Genomic DNA, 23,624 nt, shown 5'->3' with positions numbered 1-23,624 from the left:
GGAGATTGTTTATCGTCCTGCATGTTGTTCTGAGAAAGAAGAATACAAACCTTATTGAAAACAAAACAAAACAAGTTATTCACCAACAATCAAGAAGAGTGAGATTGGTCTGGTCTGGTCTGGAGAAATGGCTTGTAGAAGATGGGAGGAGGTTAGGTCCGTGGGGTGTCATAGCTTTAAATTCATTAAAAATGTTGCAGGTGACGCCGGATCTCCAGGAGTTCATGGTTTTGTGGGGCCACCAGGTCCTCCAGGGCTTGGAGAACCTGGATCACCTGGACCAATGGGACCACCTGGAGGCCCTGGACCTCTTGGTGAGTTTGTCACCTTGGTAAAAAATGCAAATGGTGTAAAACCAGTATCACACAAACAGGTGTTTAGTATGTACACATATGCATAGATGTTCATGTATTACATGGTAACAAGCCTTGATGATGTGTCAGGTCGGACAGGTATAAAGGGAGATAAAGGTCATCAAGGACTACCTGGTCTGGACATGCCAGGCCCACAAGGAGACAAGGGTAGCCCTGGTGTTCCAGGGCTACCAGGATCTAAGGGTTTTCCTGGGCAACCAGGAATTCCTGGAAAAGATGGATTCCCTGGTGAGCGTGGTAAGTGCATCTTGATACACTTTATATTCCTGACATGCGTCTGGCACATAATTGTTTAAATTTAGCTGCCAGTCACTGATTAGACATATTCATATTTGGATGATTTTTTTCAGGTCCAAAAGGAGAAATTGGTATCATGGGAATGACAGGACCCCCTGGATCGCAAGGTTCCATTGGAAACCCTGGGGCACCAGGACCAAGAGGTGTGGGAACACACATTTAAGACTCAATGGTGTAAATTTGGTTTATATAAATAATGAGGCACCTAACTGGTGTTGAAATAGCTAAATCTTCATGGTGTTGTTCTGGCTCTTTCAGGTGACCCGGGTTTGATTGGGCCCAGGGGACAGTTTGGTGACCCAGGTCCAAAGGGTGAGAGAGGAGAGCAAGGTCTACAGGGACCACCTGGAAACATGAGTGATGTGGACATGGAGCACATGAAAGGGGAGAAAGGAGACATTGGAAATAGGGGTAAGAGAGAGACACACACCATCTGCCAGAAATCATGTATGGTAAGATTATGTACTGTATTTAATGAAGGATGCACTTCTTGGCTGAGAAACCGTACATTATTTAGGGATGCATGAGAGCATTATAAATAGATTTCTGATATACTTCATCTGGGAATGTGGGTATTGACCCGGGACCTGAATATATGACGTAATAATAACAACCACAAAAATAATCTACTCCGGTTTTGTTAAATGAGCACCATTGAAGCACAAGGAATAACTTCAAAAGAGTCGTCTGACTCTCAGTTCACCACCATTCTTTTAAATATAGCGTTCTGAACTTGACGTGTTCTCAGCACCCCAGGGATTGTGGAATCATAAAGTGTCCAGTCAATTTGCACTTCAGAATCTCGACCAAAATATTAGGTCAATCAGTTATTTCTGTTTTATAAATACTGAGGATTTGGATATACTACTCCATTGGCATGCTGATTTTGGCATACCATAGAGTACAGTAGTATTGATATTTGGATGCAGTGAGAGTGAATGCCATATCTGGTCAAGATTTCATGGTATTTATACATTTCTGTCATTGTAAAACTAGATTTATAGAAAATCTAGACAATAATACTCTAATACAATAAAAGTCTTGAGTTTTAATTTATTGAAGATTATCAAGTTCTATCAAATAACATTGTTTGGTGGAGTTTTAAGGTAGCATGTGTATCTGGTTTTGTGGCTTTCAAAAAGGGCCACCACTTATCTGAAATAGATCATTTGTTGTTTTGGTTTGACCTTACTTTCCTTTGTTTTGTCTATTCTGAAATGTTTTACATGGCCATGGAATATGTAATATTTTGTTAGAATATTTATTAAGGGATTTAGATTGGTGTTCTCTAAAATCATTTATTTGAATCTTCTCTACCAGGTGATCCTGGTCCATTGGGAGAGAAGGGCAATGCTGGAAACACTGGGGACCCTGGAATGCCAGGAAAGGACGGAATGCCAGGATCACCTGGACAGTCAGGTTAGTGCCCCACGCAATAATCTGAGAGTCAAATGTACATTTTGGTAGATGTTTAGCACCATGTTATTATGAGAACATTTTATGAGTGTTCCATCTTCACTGCAGGTGACAAAGGTGACCCTGGTATACCTGGGGTGCCAGGGAATTTTGGAGAGCCTGGAGACCCAGGTCCAAGAGGAGACATGGGATATCCAGGTACTTCAGTACTCTCCTGTTCTACATGTTTGACCTAACTTGTTTAGGAACATTACCTATTAAAGGGTCCTGAATTTCTTCTGTGGAACACAAAAGAAGATATGTTAGCCTCAGTCTCCATTCAATTTTATTAATAGTTTTATTAATATTTATTAATATTCACTGACAGTGAATGGTGACTGAGGCTAACATTCTGCCTTCCATCTCCTACTGTGTTCCAGTGAAGAAAGAAAGTCAAATGGGTTTTGACCAACACGAGGGGGAGTAAATTTTTAAGTGAACTTTTCCTTTAAATAGCTACCTTGTATTTAGCAATATGCAGGCTATAGTGATAGTTTAATGTGAGTAAAACTGGTACTATTGTTGATGCTTTTTGACAGTAAGCCATTTGTGGTTCTTTAGGTCAAATGGGGCCAAAAGGCACTAAAGGGATCAGTGGGTTTCCGGGCCATCCTGGATTTAAGGGTGCTGATGGCCACAAAGGAGAAAAAGGAGATCCTGGTCAGGCAGGAATAGGAATCCCTGGTCCCCCTGGAGAGAAGGTATTTTTTTTTATATTCAGTTTAAATATGAAGTGTAAATTTGCAGATTACCAGTGCTAATGGATGTCATCTGTTGTGATATTATTTTACAGGGAAATATAGGTGCCCCTGGTTTCCCTGGTGAACCTGGACAAAAGGGACAGAAAGGTACAATGGGAATTCCAGGTACTCCTGGAATTCAAGGATCTAAAGGAGACCTGGGACTAACTGGATACCCAGGCAAGTTGCTCACATTTACCAATGGAATTTCCTGTTACTGTAAAGGTACTGTTTATCAAATTTGAGCAATAGAACATTGTACCAATCATGTTCTTTCCTGAGCAGGTAGTCCAGGGAAGCCAGGTGAGAAAGGTGTCAGTGGGTTGCCTGGGTCTCCAGGAGACACTGGGTTTTCAGGACGTCCTGGTAAGTCAAATTTAATAATCATGGATCTGATATTTAGTTATTTAGATATTTCATTCCCACCATCAGGCCAATAGCCCTGCATCGTTGCCCTAAAACCTGCCCTTAATCCTGGTACCAACATCACACACCCCGTCCATTTTTCAAGCAAGGAGGAAACTCAAGCTGAGGTATCAGACTCTGGTGACTAGCTAGTGTCCAGCTCACACACCCCCCCCCGCCTTAATATACTTAATTCTTTGTTTGGCAGATGCGGCTTAATTCTGACATTGCACATATTTATCAGCACATATATTCAGAAGAGACCTGATTTTGTCTGCTGACCGGTATTTATTATTTCCATTGATCTGTTGAGGTAAGCTGCTAGCTAGATATGAACAATTTAAAAATCAGTATCTTAGTTCTGAAACCTTGGACCTGACTCAGTGATTGGCCAGGGCACCTGAACGTTGGCCCAGATGGAGCCCAGAGGAGGCATGATGAAGTGACAGTGGGAACGCAACTGGCCCTGCCATGCAATAGCATGCCCTCATTTGACCTGTTAGTGGAAATGTTTTGTTTTTGTGCACCTGCAACTATCAAATCTGTTTAATGCACATATTTAATGCTGATATACTCATTTAAAAAGAGTCTGTCTTATGTAGAACCCTCCTGAGAATGTCAGTGCACATCAGGTTGCTTTTTTGACTAGGTGAGCCTGGTCTACAGGGTCCTCCAGGTCCACATGGGGAGAAAGGTTTACCAGGAGTAGATGGCATTCCTGGATTCACTGGAGAGAGGGGAGAACCTGGTGAGATTCTGTTTGACATTTGGATGATTCTGTTTGACATTTGGATTTTGACAGTTGTAGTTGCAATAATTATTTGCCCATTCGAACATTCATTAAATGTACAAGTCTATGAGAAATTTTATCTTTCACTGTGCGCAAAATGTAATTACAATCAGTTTGAAAAACATAGCAACCCAAGTCAGAACAGGCTTAGGTCTATGCCAAATTTGGTGGATATAGCTTGAAAGCTCTTGGATGAGTAACAGTCAGACTTTTTGGTCTTGGTTTAGGGATTTTGAAAAAGTCTTAAAAGTCTGTAAAATAAAAGTATGTTGGCTTTGTCAAGCCAACATAATGTATGCCCTGCATAGGACTTGACCTGATGACTTCCTTTTGGTCCTCCTTCTCCCAGGTGTACCAGGGAAAGGATTACCTGGTACAAGCGGTCAACCTGGCAACAAAGGTCAGAATGACAGATCCTCAATACTTACAAATGATTTTGCTCTGTGTCTTTTGGTTAATAAATGAATTGTTCTCCTTTTCTCTCTTCAGGTGACAAAGGAAACCCTGGTCTTCCTGGCATTCCCGGCAGTCCAGGTATTCCTGGAAGCAAAGGAGACAAGGGTCTTTCTGGATTCCCAGGGGAGCAAGGTTGGCCTGGAGAGAGAGGTCTTCCAGGAGCATCCATGGAGGGTCCGAAAGGGGACAGGGGAGCTTATGGGGAGCCAGGAGAAAAAGGTGAACTCAATATATTTCACCATTGAGAACGTTCTGTCGAAAATGTTTGGGGAACTCTCCAGAACTCTCTAAAGCTGTACTGTCTTATTACATAAACTTAAGTTCATGGGCTGATTTTACTCAAACATGATAATGTGTTATGATTAATGCATCAAACTCAAATACTATCTAAACTTATACCCAAATAATTTTTTTACCACAGGTGCAACTGGTGATCCAGGCCCACCTGGTATACCAGGCAATGCTGGAGCTAAAGGAGAAACAGGAGATGTGGGGTTTCCTGGGCCACAAGGCCCTCAAGGTTCTAAAGGAGACAAAGGAGTCACTGGCATACATGTGAGTTTGTTAATGTTGCATCCTCAAAAATAAAGTTCTGCCTTTAAGACAAATTTACAGGGTATGATTTAATACAGATACACTCTTTAGGGTGAGCCTGGATTGCCTGGCTATAATGGACCAAAGGGTGAGATGGGACAACAGGGTGTTCCTGGATTCCCTGGTAAGTGTCAAGATGGAGTTTGACTTTACTATATTTCTGTATTTAAATATAATTTTTGTCATGTAAAGTATGTTATCCTTTTTTAATTATTTCAAGTAGTGCTTTATAGAGATGGTAGATTAAAATGCTCTGTATCTCTCCAGGTATAAAGGGTGAGCAAGGAGTGTTTGGACCTAAGGGTGATGTTGGTGACAGAGGATTCCCTGGGCTTAAAGGTATGAACAAAATCAAATAATATTGTTATTGTGGGTGACTTTACAGATGTAGAACTATAATATTTAGAGTTTCTATCACGGATCGCTGAAAGTGTGAAGTGAGGAGGACCCAAACGCAAGAGTACAAGATGGCCTTTTATTAAAAGAAAAACAGAACACAAAACTCTCACAGTGGTGAGAAAAGGAAATACAAACCAATATGATAACAAAACAATGGAGAAACAAAATAAATACAAAACCTTATGACAAATAGCAAATATAACCGAAAAGACTAGCCTGAAGATATATAAGACGTGACCGATCTGACTTAACAGAGACAACAAACTGACACAAGACAGAGCACATGGGGAAAATATATGGGAGAGAAATCAGGAGGGGAAATGAGAAGAACAGGTGTCCAGGTTACAAGGTAATGAAGTAACCATGGCAACGGGGCTGAGATAACTGCAGCACCTGCAAAACAAAAGAAGGAGAGAGACATAAGGCAGGGCAAGACCGTGAGACCTGAGGCAATACGGAAACAAAACAAAGCCACATGTTCTCGCAGACACAAACACATGAATGACATGAGCGCATACAGTCCAGAGACAACAGCAACATGGAGCCATGCCAAACAACAGACAAGACGGGACATTTGTGCAGGGGTTCGACCACTGAAAGAATGACATAGGAGCAATGAACTCGTGCCAATAACCAACAAGACAAGAGAATGCAAGGCAGCGTCAAAAGGACGAGCCATGCACTCTCACAAAGACTACACAAGACACTAAACAAGAATGTCAGAGCTCAGCCACAAAGACAACAAAATACAATCAACAAGTAGCTGAACTCTGAGAGTTCCATTAAAATATGAATAGTAATCCACTTGTGGTATTGTGGTTCCAAAGGGATACAGTGTAAAATGATGCAGTGTTAGAATGTTTCAGAAAGTTGTTTAGCAAAAGAAAAGGCATAAAAAGGCTTCAGTGCTTACCTCATTAAATACTCATGCACTTCGCGCAGTCATAGAACTTGCAAGTGCTGTTAACATTCTAAATCTGAGGACAACCAGTAAAATGTCGAACAGGGATGGCAAATGTGATAACTGGACAGTATTCCTTTTGCGTGTTTTCGTGGTATGTTTCAGATGACGAAAGACAAACAGAGCTGATTTGTAGGCAACATTTCCACAGAAGAGCAGCTCCACTGACAGGTTGCGTGTCCGTTGGGAGATGTATTCATCCAATCATTGTTATTAACACTGCAAAAATGCACATTAGACCATCAACCAGGACTTACAGATTTATAGTGTGAAACCTCTGGAAATTAATACCCAGGGTTAATTAATAATGCACGGTTAAAGGATTATTCCTAGTTCAATACAAGTTAAATTCACTTGACACCATTTGTGGCATGATATTGATTACCACAAAAAAAATTATTTAGACTCGTCCCTCATTTTCTTAAAATAATAAATAATTTAAAGGGTACCATGAGGAAATTAAAATGGAAGTGAATAGAATAAAAGCACTTATATTAATTCCACTGTTAATACTCATGTATTAGTTGATCTATAAATCATACATTTTATAATCTTTTTAGGGTTTCAGGGTTTGTTGACTACATCATCATGGCAATGAAGTTGTAAAATTGGTAATAACTTTACACAGAAAAGTTTAGTAAGCAATTTTATCACATTAAATTAAAAATTTGCCTTGTGGCTATACTTTTGAAACGTTGAGTATTTTAAAGTTTATGGATTGGTTCCATTCACTTCCACTGTGAGTGCTTCACTGGAACACAGATTTTTGCTTTTTTATTTTTAAAGAAAAGGAAGGGCAAGTCAAATTATTTTTTTTTGTGGTAATCATCAATATTATGCCACAAATGCTGTCGATTTAGCTTAACCTGTATTGAGCCTGGAATATACATTTTAGGATGAACAGTGAAACATGAAACAAGATAACACATGATTTAGTTTACCCAGGGATGACCATGGGTTAACAATTTCAAGCATGATAAATAAATTGAAATTATTTTAAAATATAAAATTGGCTGTATATAATTTAACTACTATATTTGTATGTCCTTTGTATTGTATGTCCTCAGCTCCTGTATCAACTCTTAGAGTGTGGTGCTAGCAATCAACAGGTCATGTGTTCAATTCCCAGCGAACATGCATACTAATAAAAAATATAGCTTGAATGCATTCTTAATGTCATTTGAATCAAAGTATAAATGCATATATGAAAATCTATCAAGGTTATTGTAGAATATCTGAAATATATAATGTTGAAAATTGAAATTTTATATCAGAAATATACAATTTAGAGAGCAACTGGACTTTTTATTGAAGACATTTGTGAGTCCTCCTAATGGCTTCCTCAAATCCCTGTTTGAGGTACCCCCTTAGATGGCTGATGAAACACCATTCCTGTTACATATAATGGAAACTAAAATCAGATTAATTGAGTTTAATGTTTTTTCATTTCAAGGTACTGAAGGCCCCCCTGGACCACCTGGTCCACACACGTTTGTAAAGGGAGATCCTGGTTTTCCAGGACCACAAGGTCCCCAAGGTCCACTTGGACTCCAAGGCTTCCCTGGACCGAAAGGAACACAGGGTGAGTGTTTCAAATATCTGATCTTCAGAGCTTACAAAAACAGTAAACACAAAAGAGTAGTAAGCAGTTCTTACAAGCAACTGATGCTTAATTTAAGTTGGCATCTCTTAATACAAAACCTGTCTCCCAGGCATGATGGGACATCCAGGTTTAAAAGGAACTGATGGGACACCTGGCTATAATGGACATTCTGGGGCCAAAGGAGAGCCCGGACAAACTGGACCCTCTGGTATGTGCAGTGACACACAAAAGGGCCCACACAGAATCTGCTTGATGACACTTTCAGATACCAATGAGACTGTAGTTCTTTTATCTCTGTGTAACACATTTTAATCCATTCCTCAAAATTCCATAGATCAGCAAAAAAGCAAGCACAATTTTCTTGTCCTTGTTTTTAACATCACATCAGTACAACATGTGCAAATTGTAGCTTCCGTGTGCTAATGCCAATTCTCTGTTTTCTAGGCCCCAGAGGGTACCCTGGTCCCCCAGGGCCTGACGGTCTCCCAGGACATATTGGCCCTCCTGGCCCTTCATCAATGGATCATGGCTTCCTGGTTACCCGCCACAGTCAGACCATTGAAGTTCCACAATGTCCAGAGGGAACAATGCCGATCTATGATGGATACTCCCTGCTTTATGTTCAGGGCAATGAGCGATCACATGGGCAAGACCTAGGTCAGCTTGACAATCACACAGATCATGCACACTACCAGTCATACACTGTAAACCTTAAATGTTTAAAATATATTGTATAATTGTTCTGAGTAGTATAGGGAATTAAGGAAATGCTACATTTAGAAGTGAACTTTAAATTGATCTCATTCTCACACCATTATATCTAAGGATATTTGGTATGCTAAATTTAGAAGGGAATTTAGGGTCTAGAAATATGTGAGCTATGGACTAAATTAAACTGTCCTTATTATACCTTATTAGGTAATGAAATGTAAAACGGTATTAGTCATGTTCAACAACCATTATATAATTAGATAAATGACAAATAACTAGATTTTTTGTCTTAAGAGATTCTCCACCATTGAAATCGTAATACAACGTCTAGTTGTTTTAGCTCACAAGTTCTACTGTACGGTATTAGCTTTAATAAGTGAATTATGATTAATTCACTTATTGGAGTGATATTATTCTCATGGCTTATTGAAAATAATATCACACGTATTTAGGTACAGCTTTGAAGCTAAATCTTTTAGGAACAGGGATGGGATTATTTATCAAAATATACCACAGTCAAGTCGTCTTTGAACACAGACAAACTTTATTACTATTCTTAACATAAATCTAATCTAACACATATATATATATACATAAGACAGGTTGGGGAAAAGTGACAGAATGTGAAATAATTGATCAGTACAGTGAAAATGAACTTTACGGAGTCTGTTGACAATACCATTTGTGTTGCTTGGTTCTTGGTTGAAAGGTTGTTCCATCGATGTTTTGGATCTCTGTATGAATGAAGATTTTGTCTGTATGAATGATAATTTAGCTTTGAAGTGAGGCTGTAGAGAGTGATGAGTTTTCTCGGGACGTCGAATTGAGAGAGTTCTTCCTGTTTGGAAATTTTTTAACGGAAATTGGCCACATCCCCAAAGGTATCCTGCGCCAACCAGAAGTAACTTTTCAGAGTTACATGGTCTTTTCCGACAGTTCTGGTTCTGGTCCTTTGTTTCAGACTCTTACAAATTTCCCACTCAAAAATAGTGCATATTTAATCATGAGCTTTTATATCTTGAGAATGGTACAAGAGACATGATATTCGTTGTCATCATCTTTCTCTGCATACACCAGCGAATGCTTACATACTAAACATTAAATTTTTTTATGGCTGTTATACGTGTAGATAACAAAACAATAAAATCCCTGGTTACAAAATCATATTGGTTTTACATATCATTGTATTTTATCAAATTAAGACGTATAGTTACCATTCTTTAGATGAATCATACAAAATTAAAGATTATATTTATCAATTATAGGTGATTGCACATCGCTACACACATTTTAAAGAGGTCCATAGTCATTAATTTGTCAGGTACAAATGTTACCACAGTTCAAAATGATTTTCAGCATTATCTAGCAAGGCTAGATTAAGATGAAATATCTTAGAGTTGTGCAAATCTGATGGTCCTTGTAACCTTACACAGAACAGCCTGGTTTAACTGTGTGGGGGTTCCGGCTGACAGCTGGTAATTTATGACGTTGACACATTCCAAACTGAAAGGCTTTTTCAAATCATGTTGCTGGAATTCATCTGCATGTATAATCTTACAGTAGGACAACATTTTATTATACAAATTGGCTCAAAATAAATTATCCTTACTTAGAACTTTCTCTTTCTTTTGAGTTCATGAAACTGACATCTTTTAAGTAACCTGAATTATTTTATTGTTTTGAGTCTATTGAACTTTATTCTTTAAATTTACAGGAACTTACATTTATGTATGTATGTAACTTTTCCATGTTAAAATACTTTAGTCTATCCATGCTTAATGTGTGGAAACAACTAAGTAAACCATTCATAGGCTCATTTTCAAAAAATGTAAACACTGGGTGCTTCTCAATTCTAAAATGGTGCATTCCTTAGAGGAAAGGATTCAAGCAATGAGTACGGATGAATCAAAGCAAGTTTTAGTTGTAAAATGGAATGGCCTGCTCAAGTCACAAGTCAAAGCACCATCTCTGCAAAACTGCATTACCTCTGAGCACTTGCAGTTATGTTGTTGACACTTGATTAATTGATACCTTTAATACTTTATAACGTAATAATTCAAGATGCACTGTTAAAGTACAGTATGTTACAAGTGTGGTTTATTAAAACCACTTTTTATGTGAAGGGGGAGGATAATTTATGCGTCAGGAGCATCGACCAAAAAGTCTTTCACATAGGATGCTATTGTGTTTCCTTGCTCAAGCATCCTCGGTAATCTTCCTCCATCCTTGCCTCCTCACGATGTATTTAGAGATACGTCCCATTTGATGCCGGACTTTGATCGGTTTCCATCACAGGCTTGATGACGGAGGAGTGAGGAAATGATGATGCACAATTTAATAAATGAGAAGCACCCACTGTGTCTCTGTGGCGCTATGAAAATTCCTATGTTTGTTTTGAGTGACCCGCTTAGACCCACCCAAACAATATTACTGCAATTATAAAAGCATGAGCTGGGGATGGGACTGTCTCTTTGTTTCATCATGGCAGATGAGGGGCATATTCAGAAAGCTGTTTTGAAAATATTGTTTATTTTTGCAATTCCATTCGGTGGCGCTAGTGTTGAAGAAATTACATAGTTTAGCTTTAAATTGTCCAGTTGAACTTAAAGACATCAAGTAGCCTCTCCATCTACACTACCAATGTTGCAATAGGAGCAAAGATAAAGAGACTATTGGGCATTTTTGTCATGAAGCTCTGTAGTGTTGCATTGAACAGAGTTTGTGAAACAACAGTAATAAAAAAAAAACTTCATAACTAAAACTGACAGGGGATTTATAATTCCCTACATTATTTGCATCTTAACTGGAGGCGCAGTGATGCAAGGGATATGCACTTATGAAGCTCCATTAATCCAGCTTTAGGACTCCGCTACCGAGTATTCATCTGGCGAACGTCTGCTCCCTCGCCAACAAAACGGAAAAACTGCTTCTTCTTACTCAAACAAACAAGGACTTTTTCTAACTCTGCTGCTCTGTGTATCATGGAAACCTGGCTGAATGAAGCCATCCCAGACAGCACAATTCATCTGCCGGGCTTCTAGCTGTTCAGAGTGGATTGCATTGTGGAATCATCGGGGAAAACAAGAGGAGGCATTTACATCATTGAAGAAGATCTTCTGTCCTAATTTAGAAGTGCTTCTGTCAACTGTAAGACATTCTACTTGTTGCGGGAGTTTTCCTCATTCATTCTGGTGAGTGTTTACATCCTGCCACAAGCATGCGTGAATGCAGCACTGCAACAGCTGGCTGATCACATCACAGACATGGAGCAAGAACACCAGACTCAATTCTTCTTCTTCTTGGGAATTTATACAAAGCTAACCTCACACATGAACTGCCCAAATACAAACAACACATCACATGCCCCACCAGAGAAAGAAATATACTGGACCACACTGCTACACCACTTTAAAGGATGCATATTGATCTGTCCCAAGTGCAGCTTAAGGACTCTCTGATCACTGTCTGGTTCATCTTCTCCTGACCTACAAGCAAAAAACTAAAATCAGCTAAGCCTGTAGTAAGGACTGTAATAAAGAGTGGAGATAATATAGAACTTCAGGAGAAATACCCCCACACCACTGGAATCTACCATCTCTCAGGAACTGAAGTGAGACACACACATAGCCTCCATTATGAAGAAGGCTCAGAAGAAGTTGTACTTCCTTCGCCAGCTGAACACAGTAGCTGCTGACACAGTTCTACTCTGCCATCATGGAGTCTGTCCTGTGTATACTGTCTGGTTTGGTTCAGCCACCAAATCAGAAAGAAGGAAACTACAAAGGACTGTCAGGATTGATGAGAGGATTATTGGTGCCCCCCTGCCCACCCTCCAAGACCTGTACATCTCCAGAGTAAGGAAATGTGCAGGTAGAATCACTCTGGACTCCAAACACCCTGCCCACTCCCTCTTTGAACTGTTGCCCTCTATAAACTATAATCACTGGCTTCAGGTAACACCCGTCCGCACATTCACGGAAAGTCCAGTTCCGGTGTATGACGTAGGTGTAGTGTAAGCTCCGGCGATGAACTTAGAAGCGCAGAGGATAGAGGAAGCCAGTGAATGTGTGGACGACCTTTACTGGAAGCCACTGATTATAGTTTATTAAGTAATAAATCTGGATATTTTTCTTACCAAAACGCAAATTTAGGACATGTACAAATCAGATTATTTAAAATTGCTTTAGTCATTGAGCAACTGCGATGCTAATCAAAGCATAGTGTTTCTAATTAGCATGCATTCAGCATGAAAGCATTTCCTGTACAATTTAGTTCTAGCTAGCACTACCTAGTTAGGTTTTCTCTACTTGAAGTATTTAAGTTGAAACTACATGATCATTTTAAGTTCAGCCAAAGAGTTAAATCTGAGTTCAAGTCCCATCAAAATTCATGAGTTAACTAACTCAATATTTTAATTTAAGAGCAATTGACATGCATGTGCAGTTCCAAATATGAAAGTTCTACTAACTTTAACTTGGGAGTTTTTTAGATTAAAAATGTTGATGAGATTTTCTAAAGTATTTTCACTTTGCTTACATAATAACCCTGCACAGTGCCAATCTGGACTTTCACTCTCTTAACTTGTAATACTTGGGACATTCTCCCTAGTGGCCACTAGAGATCGCTAGAAGGATAAAGACTTTTAGTTTGAAGATTGGTTTTGTTTTTGTTATGTCTCTGTTCTCTGTGTTCCTTTCAATTGATCCCAGCTGTGTCTTGTCAACCTTGTTAGTTATTGTGTATATATTGCCCTCATGTTATCTCTGTCTTTGTCAATTGTTAATCGTTCATAGGTGTAGTGATTTTTTCTGTTGTCATGTTCTGAGTGTTTATAGCGCTTTTCAGAACACACATGGTTTCAAAACAGCTTTACAGAAAATCACGCATTAACAAAAAATGAAACTAATATCTATAAAGTATTAGAGTGATCCATTGTGTATTTCTCTGAGTTTTAATTAAAAAGCCTGCACATAGATTCTCCTCTTGCCGCTTTCCTGCAAACGTTACATAACTTCATGAGGTGCTATCGTGGATACTTTTGAAAAAGTATTGATAGAGTTCCCATCAGTGGCGGCTGCTGGTCTTTCAAAGAGGGGAAGCTCATTTTCGGCCTACATTATAAACTTATTTACCCTATTTTTTGCACTAAATCAATCTTAGGTGTTGATCTGCCCTGCTGTTTAATTCAAATTTTTTCCTCGTAAGGAAGACTTTCAAATGGCTTCGCCAAAATCAGGTCGACAATATTAGCACCGTCTGCCATCGTGTGCAGTTTCACCCGTACGACGCTAGCCTAGCCTACTGTATGAATGAATGAATGAACGAACGAACGAACGAACGAACGAACTGCTCTAAAACAAAATATATTAAACTTGGTAAAACTGAAACAAGGAATGTGGTGTATAATTGTGTGAAATGTATTATGCAAATTGACTAGCAATTTCGCCAAACAAATATAAAGAAATAGGTTGCAGCAGTTTGTCTTTCGACTACACTTGAGAAATCCGCGATGGGACTGAGCCTGAAATAGCTTCAGTGACTTCTTATAGTACAGATTCGCTGTCAATCAAAAGGAGATGCAGTCTTTCGACAGATCCTCCAATCATCACGCTGAAGCCCGGAGTCCGGGCCAGCCCACTCCTCATTCACCCCCAGAGACGCTGAGCGTCCGTGGGCGGGACATAATCGCAGCATTTATCCAATGACCGTCTATTTTCGGAGCACTGAAAAAAACTGTTCAGAGCAGCCCCATTAAAGTCAATGGACGCTCGGCTTCAACAGGGAAATGCACTGATGCTACGGGAATGTCAAGTCAAGTCAAGTCAAGTCAAGTGGTTTTTATTGTCGTTTCAACCATATACAGTTAGTACAGTACACAGCAAAACGAGACAACGTTCCTCCAGGACCATGGTGCTACATAAAAACAACAAAGGACCAACATAGGACCACATGAGACAACACAACGAAATAAAATACCTATATAAAAAACCTATATACCTATATAAAGTGCACGTGCAAACATGTGCAAAAAGTACAGGACAGTACAACAAATTACTGACAATGAACAGGACAATAGACAGTGCAGCGCCGACCAGTACTCAGTAGTGCAAAAAGATGACAGTTTCTAAAAATGTAAACATAACATACTATGAGATAATGTTCTATGCACATAGCAGTTATTGAGGTAGCAGACAGTTATAAAGTGACAGTTATTAAAGTGCAACTCAGGACACGTGTGTGTCAAACCAGTCTCTGAGTATTGAGGAGTCTGATGGCTTGGGGAAGAAGCTGTTACACAGTCTGGCCGTGAGGGCCCGAATGCTTCGGTACCTCTTGTCAGACGGGAGGAGGGTAAAGAGTTTGTGTGAGGGGTGTGTGGGGTCGTCCACAATGCTGGTTGCTTTGTGGATACAGTGTTTTTTGTAAATGTCTTTCATGGAGGGAAGAGAGACCCCAATGATCTTCTCAGCTGTCCTCACTATCCTCTGCAGGGCTTTGCGGTCCGAAACGGTGCAAGTCCCAAACCAGGCAGTGATGCAGCTGCTCAGGATGCTCTCAATAGTCCCTCTATAGAATGTAGTGAGGATGGGGGTGGGAGATGTGCTTTCCTCAGCCTTCGAAGAAAGTAGAGACGCTGCTGGGCTTTCTTGGTGATAGAGCTGGTGTTGAGGGACCAGGTGAGGTTCTCCGCCAGGTGAACACCAAGGAATTTGGTGCTCTTGACGATCTCCACAGAGGAGCCGTCGATGTTCAGCGGAGTGTGTTCACCTTGTGCTTTCCTAAAGTCAACAACCATCTCTTTTGTTTTGTCGACATTCAGGGACAGGTTGTTGGCTCTACACCAGTCCGTCAGCCGCTGCACCTCCTCTCTGTATGCTGACTCGTTGTTCTTGCTGATGAGACCCACCACGGTCGTGTCATCGGCGAACTTGATGATGTGATTCGAGCTGTGCATTGCTGCACAGTCGTGAGTCAGCAGAGTGAACAGCAGTGGACTGAGCACACAGCCCTGGGGGCCCCAGTGCTCAGTGTGGTGGTGGTGGAGATGCTGTTCCCGATCCGGACTGACTGAGGTCTCCCAGTCAGGAAGTCCAGGATCCAGTTGCAGAGGGAGGTGTCCAGGCCCAGCAGGTTCAGCTTTCCAATCAGGTGCTGGGGAATGATTGTGTTGAATGCTGAGCTGAAATCTATGAACAGCATTCGAACGTATGAGTCCTTATTGTCTAGGTGGGTGAGGGCCAGATGGAGGGTTGTGGTGATGGCATCGTCCGTTGAGCGGTTTGAACGATACGCAAACTGCAGTGGGTCTAGTGAGGGGGCAGCTGGGTCTTAATCTGCCTCATGACGAGCCTCTCGAAGCACTTCATGATGATGGGTGTAAGTGCGACGGGACGGTAGTCGTTGAGGCAGGACACTGAAGACTTCTTTGGCATGGGGATGATGGTGGTGGCCTTGAAGCACGTTGGAACAACGGCGCTGCTCAGACAGATGTTGAAGATGTCGGTAAGAACATCTGCTAGCTGGTCTGCACATCCTCTGAGCACTCTGCCAGGAATGTTGTCTGGTCCAGCAGCCTTCCGTGGGTTGACTCTACGTAGAGTTTTCCTCACATCTGCCGTGGTAAGACAGAGCACCTGGTCGTTGGGAGGAGGGGTGGACTTCCTCGCCATCACGTCGTTCTGCACTTCAAACCGAGCGTAGAAGTCGTTCAGCGCATCTGGAAGGGAGGCATCTTTGTCACAGGCAACTGATGTTGTCCTGTAGTTGGTGATGGCCTTGATGCCCTGCCACATGCGCCGCGTGTCACCGCTGTCCTGGAAGTGACTGTGGATTCTCTGGGCGTGTGCGCGCTTTGCCTCTCTGATTGCCCGTGACAGTTTGGCCCTAGCTGTTCTTAGGGCTGCCTTATCGCCTGCTCTGAAGGCGGAGTCTCGGACCTCAGCAGCGTGCGCACCTCCGCAGTCATCCACGGCTTCTGGTTGGAGCGTGTGGTGATGGTCTTGGAGAAAGTGACATCATCAATGCACTTGCTGATGTAGCTGGTCACTGATGCTGTGTATTCCTCCAAGTTGGTAGAATCGCCATATGTTGCAGCCTCCCTGAACATGTGCCAGTCAGTACACTCAAAACAGTCCTGAAGAGCAGAGATGGCTCCTGCTGGCCAGGTTTTCACCTGCTTCTGAAGCGGTTTTGTGCGTCTGACGAGCGGTCTGTATGCTGGAATTAACATAACAGAGATGTGGTCTGAGTAGCCGAGGTGGGGGCGGGGCTCCGCCCGCACGCGCCTGGGATGTTTGTGTAAACAAGATCAAGCGCGTTCAGCCCTCTCGTTGCAAAGTCCACATACTGATGGAATTTAGGGAGCACTGTCTTGAGATTTGCATGGTTGAAATCTCCGGCGACAATAAACAGTCCGTCGGGGTGAGCGTTCTGCAGTTCAGCTCATAGCCCCATACAGTTCACAGAGCGCTTCCTTAGCGTTAGCTTGGGGAATGTAAACTCCGGTTATGCAAACAGTGGTGAATTCCGTGGCAGATAAAAAGGTCTGCATCTAACAGTCACAAGCTCCAACAGCGATGAACAGTAACTAGAGACTAGCATAGAGTTCTTGCACCATTCCGTGTTGATGTAAACACACAAGCCACCACCGCGAGTCTTACCGCAGAGAGCTGTATTTCTGTCGGCACGAAACGAGGCGAGCCCGTCTAGCTGAATAGCGGCATCCGGAACTCTGTCGCTGAGCCACGTCTCCGTGAAAACAAAGACGCAGCAGTCTCTAAACTCACGCTGCGTAGCCTGCTGGAGTCGGATATAGTCCAGTTTATTGTCCAGGGAGCAAACATTTGAGAGCAGGATAGACGGGAGAGCCGGCTGGCTAGGGTTTGTTTTAGCCTAGCATGGACCCCAGCCCTCTTTCCGGCTTCCGCTTTCGCACACCGCTACGACGTCCTCTCCTCGGCCACCGGCATCAGGCGACGCCGAGGGCTGGAGGCCTGGTCTCCGCAGCAAGCCGAGTACGCGTAGCGCCTCCTGCAGGTCATCATGCAGCTTGGTTTTTGCATGAGTCTTATATTTGAGTAGTGTCTGGCGATGGTAGACACGAACACTGGTTGCTCCGATGTCCATGTGTTGCAAAAGTCGGGCTTTTTTAACAAAAATAGCACCATTGTGGATCCGGAGTGGCCGCTGCGTGCTACCGCGCCGCCATCTTGTTTGTCACAGATGTATGAGAAGTAAATCGAGTCAGCCGACCTGCTATATGTAATGTAGCTGATTCTGAACGAACTCGTTTTCGAGATGAACGTGTTCTAACGCATTTTTAGTCAATAAATTGTTTACACAATAGTACATATTTGACCATTATTTTTTTGACATTATAGGGGAAGCTGAGCTTCCCTTGCAGTCTTAAAGAAATCCCCACTGGTTCCCATGTATGCTGGATACTTGGCTGCTTTTCTTTCACAGCCCACTTTTTTATTATTAAAATGTTAGTTTTATATATATTTAAAAAATAAATATTAATACGTATATTATATTTGTCTACAAAACAAATTTTAAGCCTGATCAAAATATTTTTTAGACCATGAGAAACAATTTAGTCAAATCTGTCCAAACCTTAGTGCATTTAAAATTGGATGATTAATCAGCGACAGGTCCTGTCTCTCTGTTCTCTTTAACTTATAGGTACAGCTGGTAGTTGTCTAAGGAAGTTCAGTCCTATGCCTTTCCTCTTCTGCAACATCAACAACGTATGTAACTTTGCATCTCGTAATGACTATTCCTACTGGCTCACCTCTCCTGAACCCATGCCCATGAGCATGGCCCCTGTTACCGGTCAAAGCATCAGACCCTTTATCAGCAGGTTTGTGTTCTATAATCACCCATTTGATATTTCAATGAGTAAGAAAACCTCATCCTCCTCATCTTCATGTATTTGTGTTTTCATGTGTGTCTGTGACAGATGTGCCGTATGTGAGGCTCCTGCTATGGTGATAGCTGTGCACAGTCAGACCATACAGATCCCACCCTGTCCTCAGGGTTGGGATTCCCTCTGGATTGGATACTCATTCGTCATGGTGAGTAGACTAAGGAAATAGTTCTACATTACTGAAAACTAGTATTTCTAGAGCACATCAGAGATGGCGCATAGAATTATTATAAATTCACCAGGTAAAAGCTTGGGCATGGGGGAGGCAAATTCCTGACTGTCAGGCTATCGATCATTGTTGTTGAATTGTTTTAACTAAAATATGACAAATTAATAGAGGAATGTTAAAAATCTGTTTATTTTTATCACTCTCTAAAGAATAATATAAACATGAACATGTGAACTTGTGAATTGGATAATAGTCTCTTTCTCTCTTTCTGTGTGTGTAAAACAGCACACCAGTGCTGGTGCTGAGGGTTCTGGTCAGGCTCTGGCCTCTCCTGGCTCTTGTCTGGAGGAGTTCCGCTCTGCTCCCTTCATCGAGTGTCATGGTCGTGGCACGTGCAACTACTATGCCAATTCCTACAGCTTCTGGTTAGCCACCATAGACAACGACGAGATGTTTACGTAAGCTTTAACACCCTTTAAATACTTTATCAACTGGTTGTGCCTCAAAATCTCATGGAGTCTCTTAACCTTTGGATCCATCATATTAAAGTTTTTGATCATTTTTGTCAATTTTACACAGAAAATATCACATATCAAGCTTAGTTTCAATCTGAAAGCTTTATCCTTTATTCATCTGACATCTGACCCATGGTGTCTTCCCCAGCTAAATCAAAGCCTCTGTCTAACCACAAGGGGGTGCAATAATTCCTTGGTGATAAAGGAATAAACAAGTAATAAACTGATCAACTCAAAAATACAAGTCAAACGTGTAAAAGATTAGAAGTATGAATTTACTTTACAGATTTACTATTCTTGTACTTATACACTATAATAACACTGTAACACAAGCAAAGCAATATAAAGTGACCCAATATTTTATTAAATTAAGATATATATTTTTTATTTTATTTAAATGATTTAATTCACCTTAAACTATTTGAAATGGCATTTTTCTAAATCCATAATTTGTGGTAGAGTTTTATAATTGACAATTTAATGAGAGACCATATAGAGCATTTTTAGTGGACTGTTTGAACACACGACTGTTTAAGTGAATGGCAAATATGTGATAAAAAGTTTTCATATATTAAGGGTTCATTCAGTAGTCTTTTTCTCATTAAAAAAGTTTTACTCCTGAAGACATTAATTGTAATTTAATTAATTGTAATATATGAAGGAAATCATGACTACTCACATTAAAATGAAGACTTTAGTCATATAAGTAAACTTATAAAAGCTGTTTTATTTTACATGGAGAGGGTCTGTACATGGGGACTGCCATATTAGAATCACATGACCAGCCAAATACTACTCGCTTAATCTCAGTAACTGTCCTGTTATTTGACACTTTCTCTCATTGATTAAAATAATAATGGCTGACTGTGTATACTAAACTTCTACATTGCCATTTGAAACTGAAAACCGATTTTAAATGATGCTGCATCCAAGCTGCTAGGTGTCAGTGTAATTCCAAGATGACACAATGACAAAAGTTACTGAGTGCACCTTTAATAATAAAAAAAAGGGTTACACTTTTCAATAAGGTTCAATTTTTTAACATTAGTTAACATGAACTAACAATGAACAATACTTTTATTGCATTTGTTAATCTTGGTTAATGTTTATTTTATAGTAATAATTTTTTTTTTAAATCAAAAGGTTGATGACATTAGTTAATGCACTATAAACTAACATGGTGAATAAACAATGCACAATTCCATTTTTGTTAAATAGCATTAACAAATATTAATATATGCTTTAAAGATATATTGTTTATTGTGAGTTCATGATACCTAATGCATTAACTAATGTTAGTGAATGGAAGCTTATTGTAAGGTGTTACCAAAAATAGTTCATGCCCTTGGTATTTGTCAGCAACTCTTTTACAGGATTCTTGTCATAAATAGATGAAAAACGTTATTTTTCAGTTCTCCTGTTCAAATTTTCTGTGCATTGTGCTTGCAGGAAACCTGTCCCTACAACACTAAAGGCTGGAAATCTGCAAACTCACATTAGCAGGTGTCAAGTGTGCATGAAGAGGGTATAAATAAGCCTCAGCATTGCATCTGCTCTTTATGTTCCAGTTTTACAAATGAACAACAAAAAATATATGGTGCTACTTCAATGAGAAGCCAATGGAAAAACTTCATGAACACATATAGAAAAACATAAGTCTCAGCGTCCTCCAGTATATAGCTATGGAACCTCAAGATCTACCAGCACATTTGCTTCATACAGAGCGCTTAACTAACATTGTTCCATTGTGTCTAATGAATGACACCTGTTTACACTTGCACTGAGTATATATATATCTATGAGTAAGCAGGTAGCCATCTTGAACAAGTGTCTATATTAATTGGATGCTATCCCATCCAGACCTTCTTATGTTTTTCATCATTATTTATCATGCCATTCAACAATATCCAAAGCAAATATCCTGTTTATTTCTATCTTTCTAAATTTTATAATCAACCGTCACTAATATTACAGATTTGGATAATACATTTTTCATACTCCACTGTCAGTAAGTTTGTCAGCACCCTCTTTGTATGATGTAGGAAAGGCAAAGTTCAAGCCTTGTTGTAAATATAGTGCTCTATTTAGTACTAAACACCATGTCACCATAATCTTTTCAGGTAAAATGCAATTGATTTTGTTATACTTAATTATTTATGAAAAGTTATGAGATGAGAGTTTAAGCACCAAGGGGCCTTTCTCTATTGATTTTTTGTTTTCTCTATTAACCACTGCGGAATACCGTCACAGCACATAAACTGTAATATTCTGCACTGTTTTCTATTATCAACTTGTGCGCTTAAGACTAATACTTGCCATGTTGAAATCCACTAAATGTATCTTTTTCTATGTATGATCATGTGAGCATATGTTTATATGTGTGCTCGTAGGTCTGGTCTGCTTGCCTTTTGATGCAGAAATTACTTTTGTGTAAAAACACAGTTTCAGTCAGGTGGATATGGCTTGCCAAATACTTTTCCATGAGGCCATTTAACCTCTTAAAGCTGAAGTATATAATTTAGTTTATGTTGCTATAATTTCTCCTATCCCAGCTTAATATGCAAAGACAACTAGAAGTAAGCCATTTGTAGTTTAACTTTCTGAAAAGTGTAAACTCTGTGGTGCAATCAAAAACATTGCTTTGTTTGTTTTTGAGCAGCCCGGTACAGCAATTGTGCTGAACCAGCGTTGTGAGCTTGGGGCGAGACTATCTGTTTGTCCAACCAATGGGGGAGTGCTCAAAAAAACCCTTTTGAAAACAATCTTAATTTGTGCAATTCCGTTTGGTGATGATTGTGGCACAGATATTGCAGACTATCTCTTTTATCTCACGCCTATTCGTGATTAAACATATTCAATCCCTTGATTATCTTTTTATACATCTAACAAAACTAATCAGAAGTCATATTTTGAACATACAGCATATTCAAGTGCACTACCAAGTTCACTTGATACCCTCAGTTGCCTTGAAAACTTTGTTAGGAATTCAAGCTAATTACGGCTTGTTTGTTTGACGTCTAATTTGACATCCTATTGACTTGAACTCAACAAACACAACTGACTTGACTCCTACCATGTCTTAAATAAACTTTAAGCCTCTTAGCAATAGGTTTATCCAGAAAATAGAGTGTGTTTCTGAAGTAAACATGTTCACTCATGCAGAATGAGATGTTGTCATTTATTTCATTTGCCTCTGGATGCCATTATATGTTTCAAGTTTCCTTTGTTGTCTTGCTGCGAGTACTAGACCAAAGAACATACATGTCCCCGTGTGATGTTTTTATAATTTTACACTGATAATACTTGACTATGCAATCTACACTGCTTGCCTCTACAGAATTTCCCTTGTATATAAAGCTCACTGAAGCTGACCTTTTTTAAAAGTCCATTCAATTAAAGCTGTTCCTCTATTTCAGTAAAAGGCAAATAGCTAGTTGTGTTTAAATTTGAAAGTGCCTTTAATGAATTCAGTTGTGAAAGTTCTCGGATGTGCTCTAAAGCCCACACACTCTGCTTGGTCTGCCTCGATCTCTCTTTAGTGTCACTGATCTCACACACCCGCTGTAGCTGTGCATTGTTGTAGCCATGAATGTCCATTTCTAATAATAACTGCTCTTATGCTTTGCTATGAAATATGTTGACTACCAAGGTTGAGTGAAATTTGTGAAAATACTTTTTTTCAGTGTCAAATTATTTTAATGATGTCCTCACTCCATACTGTCATACAATAAAATGTTTGTATAAATGTGTGATGTGTTCTTGTTATAATACTAGCTACAGGGTTACATTTAAATGTGTAATATGACAAATTTAAAACATTTGCTTAACAAATGGCATGAGTGTTAGACAGGACTATCTTTTTTCTGATCATTGGACGACAGGGAAAGTGTTTTAGAAAAGTGTTTATAACAGATGTATTATTATTATTATTATTATTATAATTATATTAAACAGTTATTATTTATTCAATTCTGTCTTCAGATTCAATATTTTAAACTTAGAAGACAGCATCTGTGACATAAAGTTGTTAAGCAAACAATCACACACATACCCATATTCAAAGTTGATTCGTTCCTTGTTTTTTTAAAAAGCAAAAAATCTGGGTTACATTAAGGAACTTACCATGGAAGTGAATGAGGCCAGTCTATCGTAATTAAAATACACAACCTGTTTATATTTACAACTTTGCCTATACTTTTTAAAGAAAGAGGTTGTAAGCATGGCAGT

At 39.9% G+C, this 23,624-nt stretch overlaps 1 protein-coding gene across 1 annotated transcript in view; it reads left to right on the top strand.

The window, feature by feature from the left end:
- The window catches only part of LOC127654867 (collagen alpha-1(IV) chain-like), an 84,211-nt gene extending 61,067 nt beyond the window's left edge, over positions 1–23,144 (top strand). The window contains exons 31-52 of the mRNA XM_052142380.1: positions 201–314; positions 444–611; positions 725–814; positions 930–1,082; positions 1,992–2,090; positions 2,196–2,285; positions 2,688–2,827; positions 2,920–3,046; positions 3,152–3,232; positions 3,921–4,019; positions 4,411–4,461; positions 4,551–4,736; positions 4,939–5,072; positions 5,163–5,235; positions 5,379–5,450; positions 7,925–8,053; positions 8,184–8,282; positions 8,519–8,731; positions 18,470–18,647; positions 18,747–18,861; positions 19,168–19,340; positions 20,847–23,144. Coding sequence (XP_051998340.1) covers positions 201–314; positions 444–611; positions 725–814; positions 930–1,082; positions 1,992–2,090; positions 2,196–2,285; positions 2,688–2,827; positions 2,920–3,046; positions 3,152–3,232; positions 3,921–4,019; positions 4,411–4,461; positions 4,551–4,736; positions 4,939–5,072; positions 5,163–5,235; positions 5,379–5,450; positions 7,925–8,053; positions 8,184–8,282; positions 8,519–8,731; positions 18,470–18,647; positions 18,747–18,861; positions 19,168–19,340; positions 20,847–20,928 — 2,666 coding nt within the window. The 3' untranslated portion in view covers positions 20,929–23,144. The remainder of the gene's footprint in view (positions 1–200; positions 315–443; positions 612–724; positions 815–929; positions 1,083–1,991; positions 2,091–2,195; positions 2,286–2,687; positions 2,828–2,919; positions 3,047–3,151; positions 3,233–3,920; positions 4,020–4,410; positions 4,462–4,550; positions 4,737–4,938; positions 5,073–5,162; positions 5,236–5,378; positions 5,451–7,924; positions 8,054–8,183; positions 8,283–8,518; positions 8,732–18,469; positions 18,648–18,746; positions 18,862–19,167; positions 19,341–20,846) is intronic.
- The last annotated feature ends 480 nt before the right edge of the window (positions 23,145–23,624 follow it).

This window comes from Xyrauchen texanus, chromosome 14 (genome assembly GCF_025860055.1).
Source record: "Xyrauchen texanus isolate HMW12.3.18 chromosome 14, RBS_HiC_50CHRs, whole genome shotgun sequence".
Lineage (NCBI taxonomy): Eukaryota > Metazoa > Chordata > Actinopteri > Cypriniformes > Catostomidae > Xyrauchen > Xyrauchen texanus.
The sequence above is the reverse complement of the archived record's forward strand: the minus strand, read 5'-3'. Positions and strand labels throughout refer to the sequence as shown.